General features: G+C 36.4%; 1 protein-coding gene across 11 annotated transcripts in view; it reads left to right on the top strand.

Annotated features, from left to right (window-relative positions):
- LOC105481827 (FERM domain containing 6) overlaps positions 1–19,579 on the top strand; it is a 250,255-nt gene that overhangs the window by 211,018 nt on the left and 19,658 nt on the right. For 10 of the 11 annotated variants that reach the window (XM_071100191.1, XM_011741581.3, XM_024792867.2 and 7 more), the window contains 5 exons: positions 7,201–7,291; positions 10,105–10,208; positions 11,207–11,283; positions 13,445–13,631; positions 16,745–16,900. In XM_071100191.1, the coding sequence (XP_070956292.1) occupies positions 7,201–7,291; positions 10,105–10,208; positions 11,207–11,283; positions 13,445–13,631; positions 16,745–16,900 (615 nt within the window). The remainder of the gene's footprint in view (positions 1–7,200; positions 7,292–10,104; positions 10,209–11,206; positions 11,284–13,444; positions 13,632–16,744; positions 16,901–19,579) is intronic. The other variant, XM_011741586.3, reaches the window with a different exon arrangement.

The following is a 19,579-nucleotide window of genomic DNA, read 5'->3' as shown; positions in this document are numbered from 1 at the left end:
AGTGCTAGGATTACAGGCGTGAGCCATTGTGCCTCGCCGTGTTACTATATTTTAAATCGAATTGCTATATAAAAGAATATTTGCAGATATTATGCTGAAATGTATATGATATTTAAATAATTTCATTAAAAAGTTTAGCTAAGAAAAGTTTCTGCTTATTACCATAGTCATTTTAGCTTTATTCTGACAATCAACACCATTTCTTAATTTACTGCTATATCCTCATTTTACTTATAGGGGTTGTCTGAGGATCCAACAGGCCTGCCTATTGGATGAACTTTGTCATCTTTTGGGCAGAATTTCCAATGATTAGCTACATTGCTGCTCAGGGTAACTGAAATTGTTTTTGGATGTGTGAAGTGGTGGGCTATTATTCTGACAGCATTTGGTTTTTTAAATTGAATAAATATCGACAATATATCTCTTTTTTCAGTGTGGGCACTAGCAAAATAAGTTATAATCTAATCCTACTTACATATGTGAATATTTTGTTTTACTTTTTATACAGTTATATAAAAGATATCCACTAAATTTTAAAAATATACATATTCTAGGACATATAGCATAAGCACTTAAGAAACTTCTCTCACTTTCATTTGTCTTTTTACCTGGTGCAATATGTGTGTGTATGTGCATGTGTGTGTACACACACAAGCAGGTGTGGAACACCTTACTAACCACATTTAATGAAGGGAAGGCTAATCTGACTTAGTAAAGAATACTGAAAGCTGACTATAATTTTCAAAGAAATTAATTTACACTAAAATCTCAGCTGAGGAAGATAGTTATAGAGAACAAACGGGAAGATAGCCAGTTCATTTGTTCCTATGGATCAGCGGTTTTGAAACTTGAACGTACATCAGAATTATTTGGGGCAGCTAAGTAATATTCAGATTGTGTAGTCTATGGCCATACCACACCAAATGTTGCCTGATCTCATGTGATCTCAAAAGCTAAGCAGAGGCGGGCCTGGTTAGTACTTGGATGAGAGAAATGCTAATGTAGTGAGTCTGAGGTAGGACGCAAGGATCTGCATTTAATAAGATCCCCTAAATAGATGCTATAGATACTCTAAAATTTGAGTGAAACAGGCAAAGATCTACGTGCCAGCATCACCTAGTTTCTTTCACTCTTTGGAATTCTGGTTACTCGACTGTGTTTTTGGCACATGTCCCTGGCCCAGCTCTTAGAACAGTACGTGATACGTAGTAAGTGCAAAGTAAATGTTGGTTGTTGTTAGCAATAATAATATAATTGTCATCGTTGCTAAGAAAAAGACTATTCATATTTTGACTCTGCAGTTCACTAGATTTGTGACCTTTGGACAAGTTGATTAAGCTTACTCACTTTTTTCACTTGTAAAAGCAACTTGCCCAGTACCTGGTATGTAGTGGGTACTGACTTTGTATTCGCTTCATTTCTGTCTTCCCTTTATAGAATAATTGAGGAGTAGTATGAAAGTGAAAACACATGGATATACTTAAAACACACAGACCTGAATTCAAATCTCATATCTGAATGACTTTGGGAAAGTTAATTATACCTCTTTCAGCCTCAACATTTCACCTTTAAAATGAGAGTAATACGTATGCTGCAGGGTGATTGTGAGAATTTAGGATTAACACTCAGCATAATTTCTGATGCATATGTAATAGCTGCTATTGTCATTTTAATACCTAGGCAGAGATAAATTATACTTTTTCAACTCTCCTCTTTTACAATGTTAGTATGATAATCTCTCTGAGATGGTTAGGACTATGATCATGGACTGTGAGGTCATATATCACTATTAAGGTGGGTTTTAGAGTCACAGGGACCTGTATTGAAATCCCTGCTCCACAACTTTGCAATCTAGGGCAAATTTTCTAGTTGTTTTGTTTTGTTTCTTTGGTTTCCTCATCTGTGAAGTAGGGATAATCTTACCCTATGCACAGGGACATTGCAAGGATTTAAAGATGTCACGTGCATGAAGTACTTAGTGAAGCGCCTGGCATATGTGAATTACTCAGTAAGTGAGCCCTTGAGTATCAATTTACTTGTTTTTATTTCCTGGAACTGTTTTCATTAATGTACTCTGTTAATAAACCAAGATGAAGAGTCTGAATCCCATGTAGGCCTGTAAGAGTTCTTATTTCAGGGCAGGTCTAAGGTAGGACACAGGCATGTAGACTCTTGCTATGCCCAAACTCCTCTCTAGTAAGCGGTTGGACCAAAGAAGGGACTAGATTAAGTAGGATGGAGGCTTCTCCACTACCAGAAAAACATTTCATGGCTGCCTCGCTTTTTACAAAGTGTCATCTTTGTGTTCAGAAAATAGCAGTCAATGTGTATAGAGTTTGAGTGTAATAAATTAACTGTAGCGAGAACGATTTTATTAACTAATTTTTTTCATAATTTCTCTCTATGTATTTTTAGCCATAAAAGTTCGTTCCCTGACAGGTGTGGTTGATAGAAAGTTGCCTTTTTGCATATGGAATGAATTTAGTGTTTTGGTCATTCTGAATTCCCTGTGAGTTGCATTAATAGAAGCTATTTTAAATTATTTTAATCATCAGGCAAATATGGAAACTTGGGACAATTTTGGAAGTAAAACCATTGTAAATGTAGGAGCCATAAAGATTTGATTGATATGAATTGTGGCCACGAGCTTATATGTCTTCACTAAGACAAAACAATTCTTTTTTTTTTTTTTTTGAGATGGAGTCTCGCTCTGTCGTCCAGGCTAGAGTGCAGTGGTGCAATCTCAGCTCACTGCAAGCTCTGCCTCCTGGGTTCACGCCATTCTCCTGCCTCAGCCTCCAACGTAGCTGGAACTACAGGTGCCTGCCACCATGCCCTACTAATTTTTTTTGTATTTTTAGTAGAGACGTGGTTTCACCATGTTAGCCAGGATGGTCTCGATCTCCTGACCTTGTGATCCACCCCCCTCGGCCTCCCAAAGTGCTGGGATTACAGGCATGAGCCACCGCGCCCAGCCAACAATTCTTTTTTTCTAGAGTATATTTTAAACATTCTTGCACAATAACAAACCTTTAACATTTAGGATCACATGCTGTTTTAATTTAAAAGTCCATACAGAGGCTGGGTGAGGTGGCTAACACCTGTAATCCCGGCATTTTGGGAGGATGAGGCAGGAGAATCATTTGAGCTTAGGAGATTGAAACCAGGCTGGACAACATAGTGAGACCCCAGTCTCTACATAAAAGTTAAAAATTAGCCAGGCATGGTGGCACTGCCTGTGGTCCTAGCTACTTGGAAGGCAGAGGTGGCAGGATCCCCTTAGTCTGAGAGATTGAGACTGCAATGTCCCGTGGTCGTACCACTGCACTCCAGGTTGGGCAACAGAGTGAGACCTTGTGTCAAGGAAAAAAAAAAGTCCATATAGAGTATATTTTTAGAATAAAGCTTTAATTCTTATTCTTAATACCTCATACTATATAGCACTTTTTAACATTCCCATTGCCCCTGAAGATTAAAGAACTTGAGAAATTTCGCAGTCAGCTAAAATGTAGCCTTAAAGACTCATAATATGGAAATACAGAAAACTCAAGCTTGTTTTCACAGCAGGCAAGACTTCAGAGCCATGGCCTTATTTAATTATAGTTTTTGAATAAGAGCATTGCTTACTTGATATTTGTTAAAGAGCTTTACCAGTAGGCTCCAAATACTTGATTTACTAGCAGAAGAATAATAAATGTATGGGCTGCATGGAGGAAATATGTAACGTTATTTGGTCTGCAGTCACACAAGGTTAAAACAGTTTATTTCCTATACATTTAGTTTGTGGTTTGGAATTTTAACTTCTCATTGCATTTTATCTTAGCTGCTTTGTACCTAACATTTTTAAATACAGTCAAACTAAGGATTAAAGGTGCTGTAAACAACATGACATTTTAATTCACAAATTTGTAGTATATAGTTCAACTTCAGAATTTTATGACATTTGATGTGTTCTCCTCTTCTTTATCATTGCTTAAGCCTATTTGTAAAGCAGAATTATGATGATATGGAACTCAAAATCCAGAGACCTTTTAAAGTGAATGTTGGAAATGACATAGGACTTCTGTAGGACAGAAATCTAGGATGTCAGGTGATTCATGCTAGCTGTACACAGAGAGAATGATAATGATTTCCCATTGGCAAATGTGTTCTCCAGTGGCGTCGGAGCATGGGTTTGCATTTATATAGTTTTCCTAAAATGCCGAGTGGCATATTTATAAAATGGTTTGCTCAGTAATTCGGGGAATGGTCTTGATCTCTACTCATGGAACAGAATGAAGGTGAGGAGGAGCCCACAGGGAATCAGATTCCTGGCTTTCATTCATCAAGCATTTAATGAGTGCCTACTACATATCCTGAATGTAAAATAAGACACTGCCCCTGCATGAGTTCCTGGTACTTCCAAGCAGCTCACTTGATGCTACTTTGGCCTTAAATATCTTCTGCTCTTTCCAGTGGGTAAGATACTTTAGGTTGGTTGCTATTTAATAATGAATGTGGAAAAGAGCAGTAAACCCATTCTTCTTACTACAATTGGAATTATCACCAGTTCTGAATTGTTTGACTTTCAAATTTCAAGGGATCTTGGCATGTCTTTATTTTCCTAATCTGAGTTTCATATTAAGATATGATAAGGAGTCATTAATTCAGAGTTAATTTTTAGAATTTATAATAACTTAAACCCATTGTCATCATTATTGAAAAAAGGATTTGAAAGCAAATAGTACTAATAAAAGGGGAGATGCCATATGTAATGTGTATAGGTAAAATGCTAAACTTTCATGTTACAATATTTTAATACATATATTTAATAATTAAAGTATTTTAATACACAAATAAGCTGTGAGTTGCTGCCTTTGCCACTATTAGTGATATGACTTTAAGCTTTCTGAGTTTTATTTTCTGCTCCTATAGAATAAATAAATTGACCTGGGTGGTTTCTTAAAGTCTATCCAAACTCTAATAAACCTTGATAATTCTGAAGTCAACAAGATAGAATCAGCAGAATTACTGTCCCCCATAATACCTCTTTAGACATTTGAGAAAGCATTATTATGAGATAATAATTATTTGTAATAATAATTATTTGATATAATATTGGTATGATTATTATTGATATATAATAATTATATAATTGATATACAATAATTATATAATTATGTTATAATTATTATTTATAATAATATTGATAAAGAAAATTGTATGTTTTAAAGACTATCAATTAACTTTTGACTTGTCAGAATAACTTACTTCCAGAGTTCCAAATTAATATAGTTTTATGATTGAATTATACTAAGACTCAGAAAAGGAATCTGGTTTAGGCACTGAAAATATATTAGACAATAACAGTGATAAAAGCTAGGCAGGCTGGGCATGGTGTCTCATCCCTGTAATCCCAGCACTTTGGGAGGCCAAGATGGGAGGATTGCTTAAGGTCAGGAGTTTAAGACCGGCCCAGGCAACATAGTGAGAGACCTTGTCTCTACCAAAAAAAAAAAAAAATTAGTTGGTTGAGACTCTGTCTTTAAAAAAAAAAAAAATTGTCTAGACCAACTCATTGTACAGTAGATGAGTTTTTGGGGTAGACTATTAGGAGGAAAGCTTTCCTTGAAAAGATACTTGTTGCCCTGAGTAGACGTTCGTCAAAAGGAGATACACACATGACCAATAGGAATATGAAAAAATGCTCAGTATCACTAAATAGCAGGGAAATGTGACATGGCTGTTAGAATGGCTATTATCAAAAAGACAAAAGATAACAAGTGTTGACAAGGATGTGGAGAAAAGGGAACCCTTGTACACTGTTGCTGGGAACGTAAATTAGTAAAGTCATTATGGAAAGCACTATGGGGGTTCCTCAAAATGTTAAACATAGTACTACCATATCATCCAGGAACCCCATTCCTGGGTATGTACCCAAAGGAGATGAAATCATTATGTCAAAGAGACATCTGCACTCCCATGTATATTGCAGTGTTATTCATAACAGTCAAGGTACAGAATCAACCTAAGTGTGCACCAGTGGATAAATGGATAAAGAAAATGTGGCACATATACACAATGGGACACAATTCAGCCTTTAAAAAGAGGGAAATCATATCATTTGCAATAACAGATGAACCTGGAGAATGTTAGGTTTAATGAAATAAGCCAGGCACAGAAAGACAAACCCTGCATAATCTAAAAAAGTCTGACTCAGGGAAGCAGAAAATAGAATGATGGTTACCTAAGACTGAGGAGGTAGGGGGACTGGGGATATATTAGTAAAAAAATACAGTATTTCAGTTAGGAGGAATAAGTTCGAGAGATTTATTATACAACATGGTGACTGTAGTTAGTGATGATGTATACTTGAAAATTGCTAAGAATGAATTTTAAGTGTTCTCACCACAAAAAATGATACATATGTGACATGATGCATGTTAGTCTGACTTATTCATTCCACAGTATATACATGTATCAAAACATTATGTTGTGGCCGGGCGCGGTGGCTCAAGCCTGTAATCCCAGCACTTTGGGAGGCCGAGACGGGTGGATCACGAGGTCAGGAGATCGAGACCATCCTGGCTAACACGGTGAAACTCAGTCTCTACTAAAAAATACAAAAAAACTAGCCGGGCGAGGTGGCGGGCACCTGTAGTCCCAGCTACTCAGAAGGCTGAGGCAGGAGAATGGCATGAACTCGGGAGGCGGAGCTTGCAGTGAGCTGAGATCCGGCCACTGCACTCCAGCCTGGGCGACAGAGCGAGACTCCGTCTCAAAAAAAACAAAAAAAACAAAAAAAACCATTATGTTGTGTACTATAAATATATACAGTTTTATTAGTCAAAAACACAAATGAATTAACTTTTTTTAAAAAAGATACTTGCCAAGTAAATATTTTTGGTAATGTGAGTAGGCTATGCTGCTTACTTTCTGAAACTCATTTATCATTTATCATGCACCATGGTTTCAGAGCTTTGTCCATGTATGGTAAGGTCTGTGAGTCTTTTATTACCATGTTGTAAAAACTGGTACTGTGATCATCATTACTGCAACCCAACCCCAGGTGAAAGTGATTTGGATAAAGCAGCAGTTGTTTTCTACTGTCAGCTCGTCCTTTCAAGGAGTATATTTACGATGCGTTAAATTGCCTGATTGTGGTTCCCTGGGTGGACTTAGTTGAATTGTTATTTCACATCATGCCTTTTCCCCCTGCAGGTTAAGATTCTGTGTCACCAGTTGCTGGTCCAGGTTTGTGACCTGCTTCGGCTAAAGGACTGCCACCTCTTTGGACTCAGTGTTATACAAAGTAAGTCTTAGAGCCCTCTCTGATGGATTTAGCCAACTATCCCTGAGGAAATGACATCTTATAGCTGTAACTTAAATTGGGCATATTGTTATAAAACTGTGGTTGTCAAAATACCCATGGGCTGATCTTCATTTTTAGTGTAGATGTAGTCTTTATGTTTTTAATCTCAATTTCTGTGTATTTTTTTTTTTACAATATTTAGGATTTTAGGCATGTATTTGTTATAGTCTGAACTTAAAAATTGATTCCTCTTTAAGAATCTCGATTCCTTCTATGTGTTTGCTCTTCCATGTTTTAATGAAGCAAGCTTGATTTTTGTTTCCTTGCATTCAGGGAGTAGCTGGAACTCTCAGGAAAGTAATTTAATTTGTTTTATAATTTTTGACTTTAAACTGACTTCTCTTTTCATTTTCTCTTGCTATTAACTATATAGTATCACAAAGTAATTATTAATTTAATCTTATTTTCTATTTTTCTCTCTTACCCCTTCTCTTTTTTCCAGTCAGACTATATGACTTGGAAATATCGGGTCAGTTTCTTCTATATTCTTTATGAGGAGAAGATTTTTAAGTAAAGGACTTCATATAAGCTTTCTTCTCTCATAATACCTTAGAGTTCAATTTCTGGGACTTCTCTAAAGCCATTTATTATAAGCTTTCTTCCTTCAAATGATATTTTTAAATTTCTCTAGTTTAGTCTTCTATGTATCTTTGCTCATTTTGTCAAGAAGAATTTTTTTTGGTGCGGTGTATTTAATTCTATCTTATACTTGAATATGGTAAATTTAAAGGCTTAAGATGTCTTGGAAATCTGGTCAATACAATAACATGCTTATACCTGCCAAGTTGGAAAGTATATCAGTATAAAGTTGGTCAGCTGATAAACAAGGCCCCTTTCCCCGAAAATGTAAACTGTTTTCAGTTGCCTTTTTAGGAGAGGCTAAAGAGCATGGAGCAGGCAACACATCAGGACATTGTGAATCAGCCCTTTGCTCTTCAGTTTCTTCCTGTGGTAGTTAAAACAATAAAACACAGTTGCCAAGCTCCATCCTTCCGTTAGTGCATACTTCAGTCATTCTTTCAGGGAAGAGTCTGAGAGCCATAAGAGGCTCTAGAGATTCTAAGTAACTTTTAGTATTCCATGCTCAAGGTTAATTCTTCTTACTACAACTACTGCTAAATCCTTGTTGTTCAACAAATCAGTCCAATAAAACCAGTTTACAGCTTCCTTAGGTTTCAAACTAATTTTTAAGATGTCCTTTTTAAAAAAGAGATAATAGTATGGTGAAAGAACATTGGAACAGGAATCAGTTGACCTGGTTCTAATTCCAGTTCTACCACTAACTAGCAGTGTGGCTTTGGACATGCCACTTGAGTTCCCTCAATGTCAGTTTTTTCATGTCAAATGGAAATTACTACTCCACCGGCTTTGCAGGATTAATGTGTGTTGAGAATTCTTAAGGTATAAATCTCTGGTCAAACTGTAGGTGGCAGAGGTATAGTGGCAGTTTAGAAATATATGTATGTACTATTATGGTGAACAGTTTTAATTCTATTCATTATGTTGCTTCTTTAGATGGGAACTCAAGCCAAACACAAATCAGTTTCGACAGGAAGATTGTCTGGTCTTGTCTATTTCATGTTTAATCAGTGATATGAGATGGGAGATAGTGTTAGTTGACCTAATTAACTGGATTTAAGTAGCTATTCCTTTTTTTTGTCTCTGGGATCTCTTTCCTAACCCTTTCCTTAATATTGGTTAAGTTAATGTCATTTATAACTGAGTAACTTTACCCTTCCTATTTTCTTCTGGCATGTTTCCAGTCAAATCCCAGTATTCAGCTTGGAGTCAAAGTGTAGCAAAGTGTGCACATCTTTGGAGTAGTCAAAGAGACACACTTCCAGAACAGGTACATTTTTATGCAGAGCTTTCCGTGAAGATGTCTCCTTCGTGATAGAATAAAAGGAATCTAGAAAAGACTTAAAACTTTGTACAATATAGGAATGCCAAAGACTTATTTTGTGAAATATCTTTCTCTTTTAAAAGATTATCTTTGGGACATATGAAAATGTTTGTTTTCTACCAGCTTCTTTTCATGTGTTTAGATCACTTTAACATAGGTTTTAGCAGTCTTATTTTCTGTTCACCTTATGAGCATCATCCCCTGGAAGGGATATTTTGGCATTTATACTTGTTTTTCATAAAATTTTTCTTCTCTTTTCCATGAAACTGATCCAAAAGGCAGTGTGAGTCAGGGCTTATCATTTTGTAATGCTGTGTTTTGCTGTGTGTGGAACACAGACAAGAAATAGTCTTAAAGATTAGTCTTCACAAAATGTGGGTCAGACTTCTCACTTGAAAATGAACTGATATCATCAGTGTTTTCTAATTTCTTACATGGCAATTAAGATGGTGTTTCTGCCATGCTTTATTATTTTGTACCTATGAGAGCAGTCTTCTTTGAGCTGAACGAGAGCATGTTTTCTTAAGACTAACACCCACAGTGATAGAAGTTAGATTATACGTCATAATGACCCTAGAAACCAAGTAAAAGCAGAATTTGGCAACTAAGATTTCTTCTAAATATTATATACTTTAATAGTATGTGTTCTGTATTGCAAAAGCAAAATAATTCACAAGTATCTCATTAATGTCTAGTTCACAGGACCTTTTATCTCCTTGGGTTTTCTAATATGTGAATTCAGACTACATTCACACATCTTGAGGCTTTAAAAGAAACTTGTTTCTTTCTATATTTTTTTCTTTTAAAAATCTTTAGCATCTGGTCTTTTTTTTTTTTTTTTGATGTACAGATAATGAACATGTGTATATGGAGATGTCACAAAAGCTTTACAAATATTGTCCAAAAGAATGGAAGAAAGAGGCCAGCAAGGTACGACAATACGAAGTCACTTGGGTGAGATTACATTTATAAGCAAAATTATTTTGATTTTTTAAAAAAGTGTTTATTTTAGCTGTTGTACATTAGAAGAAAACTGTAAGCAATACTTTATATAGTAGAAAATGGGAAAAGAAAATTATAAGTTCTAAAGTGTCACATTAATCAAGTATTAATAGCTTATAGCAAATAATAAATAGAATCTGGATTATCTATTAAATAATGTTGGATAATAACTTTAATAATCTTGGAATAATGCTTTGAAATGAAAAGTATGGAAAAATTATTTGCTCTTCTCTTACGGCTATGCTAGGTGTCAAAATTGCTGTTCTAGAAGTTATTACTAATTTTTAAATCTACTTTTACTGTACTTGCATTTGATGCTTTGTCTATTCATTATGCTGGTGCTTTATTTCACAAACATTAATTTCCTTTACATGAGAGAAATTAATAGAGAATTCACTTCGTGTTTCCAGAACCTCCCTAGTAAGTCAGGAATAGTAATCCTAGGTCCTCTAATTTGTATTTAAGAAGTCTTGGAATAAACTAGAAGGCTACTGCAAAGCCAGCTACAAAGTAAAGAACATGAATGTCTAAATAAACAAACAGCATATTAGAATTTGCTATGTGGAATGTCAGAGGAACAAGAGAACATTTGTAATAAGGAGCAAATGGTCACCACAGGGAACAGAGCTGAGCGAGGAGCTGGATCTCAGCTAGAAATTTCCACTGGCATTTATTTTTATCTTCCCTTATGTTGTCATTGGCATTACAGTGAATGAAAATCAGATAGAGCGTGCCCTGTTTTGCTTCATAACTTCCTAATTTTATATGAACCTGGTATCTATATAGGATGACTGTCTACCTACTACAAGTCCCCACTCATTATAAGTAAATAAAACCTATTAGTGATTAAAAAGTATCTTGCAAATAATAATTGTATTTTGGTTGCTTTTGAAACCCATTTTCAAAGTAACTAGAAATAGCTTGATTTTTGTGTGTGCTTTTGTTTTTAGGGTATCGACCAATTTGGGCCTCCTATGATCATCCACTTCCGTGTGCAGTACTATGTGGAAAATGGCAGATTGATCAGGTAAGAGGACAGGGAGAGATTTCCCACCTTCCCCCCCCAACTCCCCACCGTATCACTTTTTCTAACATACCAAATAAGTTACTTGTGTTTATTCTTTGTCTACACCTGTTAGGATATAAACTCTGTAGGAGCAGCAATTTCTTTCTTTTTAATCTTTTTGTACACTGGTATATTCTCAGTCCCTAAAAGAGAGATACAATAGGCATTCAGTAAATACTTGTTAAATGAATGAATGTTAGACTATTGATGAAAATATTAACAGTGTCATTGGCCCACATTTTCTCCACTCCACGTTTTCATAAACAGATCAGTCTCCAAAAATATGCTTATTTCAAGAAGAAACTAGCACTTTGGTGAAGAGTGAGGAGATTGATTAAAAGATTATGTTCTTTTCCAGTGGTAAGGTGGGAGTGGGTCAGAAGCAGGAACTCTACTATAAAAGTGGATGGGTGTTTATATATGCTGTTTTCTTTTCATGTGTGGGGTCTTGCTTATATTCTTGGCAGTAGCTTTAAACCAAGATTAAGCCCAGTGAAGCTATCCTATCAGAATCTTAGGTGCAGTTTGACAAGGGCAGGTAATTGATTCTTTTTCTGGAGGTGTGTGCATGAACAGTAGTAGGCTCAGGATAAATTCAGAATTCACCATTTCTGAAGCTCAGTCTGTATAGGAGGATTTAGTGCTAGAAACTTTCAGAGGTGATTTCTTGGCCAATAGAAAATACTAGAAATATGAACTCTGTTTTGCTTATATATTTTTAAACTTTGAGAAGCTCCATGTGAAAGAAAACAAAATACATTTAGCTAGTGAGTTATATGTAAAATTAGCTCTTGATATTTTTATCAATGCCAGATGCAAATTAAAAAGTAAAAAAATTAGCCCATAAGGATTTTTTTTAAAAGGCTAAGATACTTTATTAGTTATGTTCTCAGTTTACATACAATTTTTATTTATTTTACCTGGTAAGTGTGGCATGACCTGGAAAGAAGGAATATATATATTTAACAAATAGTTAACCCCCTGGGGCTAAGTTTTAATGTATCCGTATACTTCTGCCCCTTTTTCCCAGGCATGAACCAGTCCGGACCATCTGTGGTTGGCATTATAAAAAGAAGTGCTGTGAAAAGTACTCTGTCCTAAGGGGGGAAAAATTACATAAATGCTTTATTTTTAAGCTCTTTCTACTTAAACATGGTCTTAGTTTAAATAAACCCATATGTGTTTTCTACTAATGATATCAGCTATGAATCTCAGGTAAACATTTAACCTGAAATAATGTAAAGGCAAATGAGCTCATTAAAATATGTACACACACGTTTTTACTTTGATCACAAAAGCATCCTATTTGCTAGTAAGTATTTTTTGGAGCTTTTACCATGTTTTCCCCAGTCAACATTTCTTAACGTATTAAAGGGTGACTGTATTTATTTCTGATCTCAACAAATTGTAATGAGTGTGCCCTGTTAGTATTTCCTTTTGTGGGGAGTATTATAATGGTCATGACATGTGCCTATAAAAATGTAATGCCAATGACGTAACTTTCACTTAATAAAAAAACCTCAAAAAGAAGATTTAAGGAAAGCATTCATTTCTTCTTGGAGAAGCTTAAAAAAAGGAAAAGAACACCTTTGTTAAGCAAATTTTTTTCCAGAAGAGTATATATGCAAATACTTATAAAGGGCCTTAAAGTATTTGTAGTGTGTTCAGTTAAAAAATGATAAAAAGAACAGCAAAACACTGAAGCAGGATTGCTCCTCAGATTTTTCCTTATTTATGTCACGTGTGCAGCATCATTGTAGCAAAATCAGTACAGATAACACATATCTAGCTTCTATTCTAGCAATTGCTCCGTGAAATAGTTACCATTTTAGAGTAGAATGATTCAGAACTTTTTCTTCTGTGAACGAATCAAATGCTGTAAGCCTTAGGAAATGTTACTTTTGTTGTCTGGATAGTGTGACTTGGGGTTCTGACCCCCTGCAACCTCAGTGAGGCAGCTATCAGATGTTAGCTACATCCGCTCCCTTTTCAATGAGGTGGGAGGGAGGAGCAGGAACAGAAGGGCTCCTGTCACCAGATGGAGAGCAGGATTTGGGTTCTGTTTACATGTCATTGGATTGTTCCATGAAAATGTGAGTTCTGTTTTCTCTTATTTTCCTAGTGACAGAGCAGCAAGATACTATTATTACTGGCACCTGAGAAAACAAGTTCTTCATTCTCAGTGTGTGCTCCGAGAGGAGGCCTACTTCCTGCTGGCAGCCTTTGCCCTGCAGGCTGATCTTGGGAACTTCAAAAGGAATAAGCACTATGGAAAATACTTCGAGCCAGAGGCTTACTTCCCATCTTGGGTAAGCACTGTTTTCAAATTTGAAAGAGTGTTTTCTTTCGGCATTTCTAGTTCGTAGTGTTGCTACTCATACTCTTTAAGAAATGGGAACACAGATGTTCTGTGGCCAAATTCTTCATGATGCCCAGATATTTAACACTTAAAAACGTGGTGCACATCATGTCTTCATGTACTCAGTCTTTTCGTGGTGAATGGGGAAGAGGATTGCCATCCATCCTGATAATACGGTGGAGCTTGGAATTTGCTAGCCTCCTTTTGGCATTGACATGTCCTTGACCTTCTTGCCTACTCTTACTGAGGCAGAATTTTCTCCCTTTGAAGGCAGAAAAACATAACTCTTTAAAAAGTAAGATTATCCCTCACTTTCCTTTGCTGAGAGAACAAGTATGTCAACTTCTGGCTCCGGCCTTCATGTCCTCCACTCTTGGGAGAGCAACTAACCCCTTCTTTCAGCAAGAAAATGTGGGTTATTCCAACGTGAACTGTCTCAGCTGCCCTTTGTCTACTCTACCCTGTCTGTTTCTCTCCCCATCCTTCCTCCAGGTCTATGCTATATTTTCTCTCTCTTCTGTATCATTAGCCCCTCCCCAAACTAACTCTTCTTCAGTGAGGACATACAAAACATGTTTGGTTCTCACTCACCCATCCTCGAGAAAGAAAGAAGAGCTACTACTCTTGCCTTGCCTTCTCAGTAAAGCGTCTTGAAAAGGTAGTGTATATTTGATTTTTTCAGCTTCTTTTCTTCCCACAAGTGTTCCTCAAGCCATTTCCATCTGCCTTCTTTCCCCATCAGTCCACTCATGGTGCTGCCCGTTAGGTTGTTTTATATCAATATAGTAATGAAGTAAAAAATTAAATATATACTACTTTTGCTTTATATTGACACCAGTTGCTTTATATTGACATATCCAGTAGACTCTTTTCACTAAATTTTGCTGCTGTACCTGACACTTAACCACTCGCATCTTGGGAGATCTCATCCAGATTAATGCTTTTAACGATCACCTACGTGAAGGCAAGTCCCAAATCTGTTTCTCTTCCCTTTATCCATAAGGTAGCTGTTTACCTATAGGCCCTTCAAACTCAAGATGTCCTAAATCAAATTCATCTTCTTGCCACCTCAGTTCTACATATTCCTACCTCTGAGTACATGAGAGTCATACGGAACTCTGCGTTATCACCATTTCTTCTCCCTGTCCTGTCCCATCATCTGAAACATCCTGTAATGTATGTGCTTGAGTACCAATCACCCAGCTTAAGAAATAAAATTCTCTTCTATTTTTGTTGCCATTAGCCTTCCTAAATGTCCATTGCCTCCTCTCCCTGTCTTAGTTCCTACTGTTTCTAGGTTCCTGTTCTCAGCAGCATTGTTGCAGAAGCTTGTCCCTGCTTCGGTCTTTACTCCACAGCTTGCAGATGAGATGATTTTGCTTCTGACTTAGACTTTCAGGGCCTCCTCCGTCACCTGTGGAGTGAAGCTCAGGCTCCCATGCATAACCTAGAAACTCTCCAGATTATAGTCCCTGCCAACCATTCCAGCTTCCTTTCTGGTTGTCCTGCATCTTGAACTTTAGGCTGTGGCAACATCCAGCCATTGGTACGTCTCCGTACTTACTGTGGTGTTTCATGCTTCGGGTCTTTCTTCTTGCAGTTCCTTTAGCCGGTGAAGCCCCTGTCTGTTTCACCTCGCTAACTCCTACTTATCCTCCGAGACTCTGCTCCTTCTGGGCAGACCATCTGGGTGACCAGTGCTCAAGAAGAACCTGGGTATAGTGTTTTACATCTTATTTTAAAATGATTTATTTCTTGCTCCCAATAAACTGTTTCTTAGTGTATTCTGAAAGATAGGCATAACCTTAACCTTTTCAATTTCATCAGCTCTTCATATTGAGGTACTCAGTATTTGTTGTGTGACTTACAGTGCTTTATTTGTTGGAGAGAAATCACAATGTCTGTCAAACTATTGCTGTCTGTAGCATGTTTGCATTCTCTGGTTGTCATCAGGTGCTCATTGAATATTGATTACTGAAATCCAGTTAGTATGCCAGGGCAACCAGTGTGCTAAGATACCAGTTTCCCCCACCCTTGGGATCGCCAAAACCATCTACTTTAGTGCCCTTACAAATACTATTTTCAGTGTGCTTTTGACCTGAGAAAAAGGTCGACAAATAACTGATTTAACTGATTACCATGTGAAAAGAACCTGGAAAGAAGAATCTGTAACTTGAGTTCTTAGCAGAACTTGACAACTGACTATTAATTCATCATATTTAATTCTTTGTAAAATATTCAATAGGAAGAAACAAAATATCAATATAAAGACATTTTAAAATCAAAAATTCTGTAATTTTAAAATTTTGATTATTTTGAGCATGATTCTTCTGCTCACATTGCATAAGTCCTTCCATCTATTGTATTCCTTATGGAATCAGCTAAGACTTTAATCAACACCTTTCTCTTAGCCTGCAGCTGCTGGATACTATATATTTGACATCTGAAAGCCCAGAGTACTGTCTGATGAAAATCTAACTCACAGTGAATCACAATGAATGTTTGAATGAAACGGTTTTCTCATAAATATTCCAACAGTGTTCATATCAGCCTCTTATGCAGGAACCAAAATTAGAGAATTTCTCCCAGTCCCCTGCCTTCTTTTGATTAGCATTTAGAACCTCCCACTCTGTGGCTGTAATTTTCTTAAGAGTTAGGTAGGATCCAGAACCTGAAGATGTGCCTACTATAGATGTATTTCATGGTACCAAGTATAAACTTGCAAGTATAAACAATTACGTGTACAAGATTATGAAAGTTTGTATAATTTTTTTTCTTGGTGACTTTAAAGCAAAGATAACTTATTTTTCCTATTTGTTGTGATTTTTCTTCTTAGGTATTCAGCAGTACAATTAAATTGACTCTATAGCTTCTAGTATTAGCTGATTCAGCCCAGCAACATAACAGATGGTGAAAACAGAATGAAAGTGGGAATTTTCTAATGGAAACCAACTAGTTTACATGGCTATTTTAGATTCTCATTCTTTCATCATTTTGGGGGTGGGGATAGAGCTTACATCTCTCCAACAAATGTTGCATTGCACACCCCTTGTATCCCAACAGGTTGTTTCCAAGAGGGGGAAAGACTACATCCTGAAGCACATTCCAAACATGCACAAAGATCAGTTTGCACTGACGGCTTCCGAAGCTCATCTTAAATATATCAAAGAGGCCGTCCGACTGGATGACGTCGCTGTTCATTACTACAGATTGTATAAGGTACGAAACGGCAACTAAGTCTTCAGCTTCTGAGAAAAAAAAAACATCATCTCAATAGGATTGAGAAGGAAAACCTTAGGATTTCATTTCCATTAAAAATTATTTCATTTTTTACACACTTCCAAAAGAGTTTCATTGAACTGCTTTTTGTTATTGTAAGTCAGTCTTGGAGGCCATGGTGGTTTTCCTCTGGCCTGGAAGCAGGATGGAGTATTTTTTTAATGGTTCTAATAGTGAGATGACAATTGGCTATAAAATGTTAATCTCACTTTTTCAGTGATTATGGCATTGTTCTTTCTCTCCTCCCCAAATCTGCTTTTCTGCTTTGGGGAATAGCATTTGCAACTTATTTGATAAATAATTTTTAATATTCCTCAAAGTGAAGCTATACCTGCATCGTATCCATCAATTACAAGAACATTACCACAACAGGTAATGTTTATGGAGTCCTGTGTTTACTGGGCACACTTTATATTTTTTTAATCCTCATAACTTTACATGAAAGGTACTTTAATCTTTATTTTACAGACCGGGAAACTGAGGCCTAACGAGATTAAATGAATCACCTAAGATCACAAAACTAAATGGCAAAGCCAAGATTTAGTCAAGGCCTTCTTGATAACACAGGCTGTGTGCTTAAGGAACTGTATTACACATGTTCCTCACTCTTGGAAGTTACTCTCCTTTGTGTCCCGTGTATCTCTAGCCTCGTTTTTTCATTCTGGGGCAGAGGTCACACACCCAAATGACAACTGGGGCCATGCTCTGCAGGGAATCACTCACAGTACTCTATATCATCTTGTCTTCTCTTCCCCTCCTCTCCTAACCCCTTTCACTATTCCCTTAGTGCCACTTTGCTGGCAAGAACTCCTGAATACCCATTTAAGTATTCAAACATATATTCTCAAACCAAATGGATGAAGTGGTTAAGAGCACTGTCAGTTGAGCCTAACTGCCTGGGATTGAATCTCAGTTTGACTTCTTACTGTGTGACCTCGGGCAAGTTACTTACTTAACCTCTGCGTACTTCAGTTTCCCCATAGTTAAAGGGGACAGCAACATACTTGCCTTTTAGGATTGCTGGATACTAAATGAATTGTTGGATGAAAAACTACTTAAAACAGTGCCCAGCACATGTTAAGCATGATGTTAAGTTTGCCGTTGTTACCATTGCCATTGTTAGTGTTATGCTTGTTATCTCTACTATGCCTTTTGTGGTAGGATTAGCATAGCTAGACTATTGGAAACTGGACTTTAGTTTGGATGTATTGCTCAGTAATCATCTTAGCTGGTTCAGAAAACTTAAGGGACCAACTGATGTTTTTTCTATCTCTCTTCTGTGCCTAAGAGATGCATTATTAATGCCCCATCATCCTTGAAAGCCATAATTGAGTTCCATAAGATCTCTTTGGCTAAATTCCTAAAGGACTGAGTTGTCATTTTGTTTTTAGCCTTAAGAGATTTCATTTGTGACACCTCAGTTGACACGAGAAGATGCAAATAAATGACAGTTTTGATAATTAGTTTATATTTTAAAATGTATTAGAAGTATGAATTGGAAAGAGTAAGAGTGTGGCTTTGGAATCAGATGTCAATTAGAAACCCTATGTCACTACTTGCTATAGCTGGCATCCTAGGCAACTATAATCCTGAGCTGTCTATTAAGTGGGGATGATACAATATGCTTCACAAGGTTGGGAGGCTTCGGTGAGATAATGAATCTGAAATAATGAGGTGGAATACCTGGCACATTAGTGAGTGCTCAATAACCATTAATTGCTTTTTGCCTTATTTGCTGGGGAAGCTTGCTATTTTAAAGAATCCTATTAAGAAATAAGAATCTTTTATTGAAGTAGATATCCCCAATTTATCTTCTGTATAAAACTTAATTTTCAAGTTTACTTAAAGTATGGAGCTTCTAAATTGCATAGAAAATGACTCTTATCTGCTGAAAACAAGATTTTTAATAAAAAGGTAACAGAATGAAGTGGGGGAAAAGATATTGGCTGATGCACAGTTTTTATTCTTTAGAGCAATTCAGTGGCAGCCGTTAAATCTGCTTTAGGGGCTGCTCATAAACTGGAAATAAGGTAGACAAAGGACAAGGGAACATTCTGGGGGGAGAAAAAAAAAACCATTTTGTGTCCCTTTTCCACCAGTATATACCTTATACTTGAAAACCAGCATTTTTACGAGCATAGCCTTATTCCAGAAAGCAGTCAGTACAGCCTTGAAAGCGAAATTGACCAAAACTCATATAATGATGGATTAGTTTCTCCTCTTAAAGCTTATACTATATGTGTATTTGTTGATGTAAAAATATACTAGTTGGAAAGAAACAGCCTAAATAGTAGAAATGGGCTGTGTCTTATAATGCCAGTGAGGATACATTTTGTAAAAATATTTCATCCCATGTTCCTGGGGAAACTGGCACTAAGCTTAAAAAGATCTGCATATTCATTGTGTTTGTTGAGAAATCTCATAATGAGAATATTTACTTAGTAATTTCATTTCTATTTTGAACTTTATACACTATATATACTTATTACAGTTGAACACTTAAAGGATGTGGCTGAATTTTAAAGTACATTTTTAATTGTGGAGTTTCTTTTTCCCTTACGCTTGTTGTAGTTTATTTTCTACAGTTTATGGTTTAGCTGGTAGACCGTGTATCATATT

This window comes from Macaca nemestrina, chromosome 7, assembly GCF_043159975.1.
Source record: "Macaca nemestrina isolate mMacNem1 chromosome 7, mMacNem.hap1, whole genome shotgun sequence".
NCBI classification, from domain to species: Eukaryota; Metazoa; Chordata; class Mammalia; order Primates; family Cercopithecidae; genus Macaca; species Macaca nemestrina.
The sequence above is the reverse complement of the archived record's forward strand: the minus strand, read 5'-3'. Positions and strand labels throughout refer to the sequence as shown.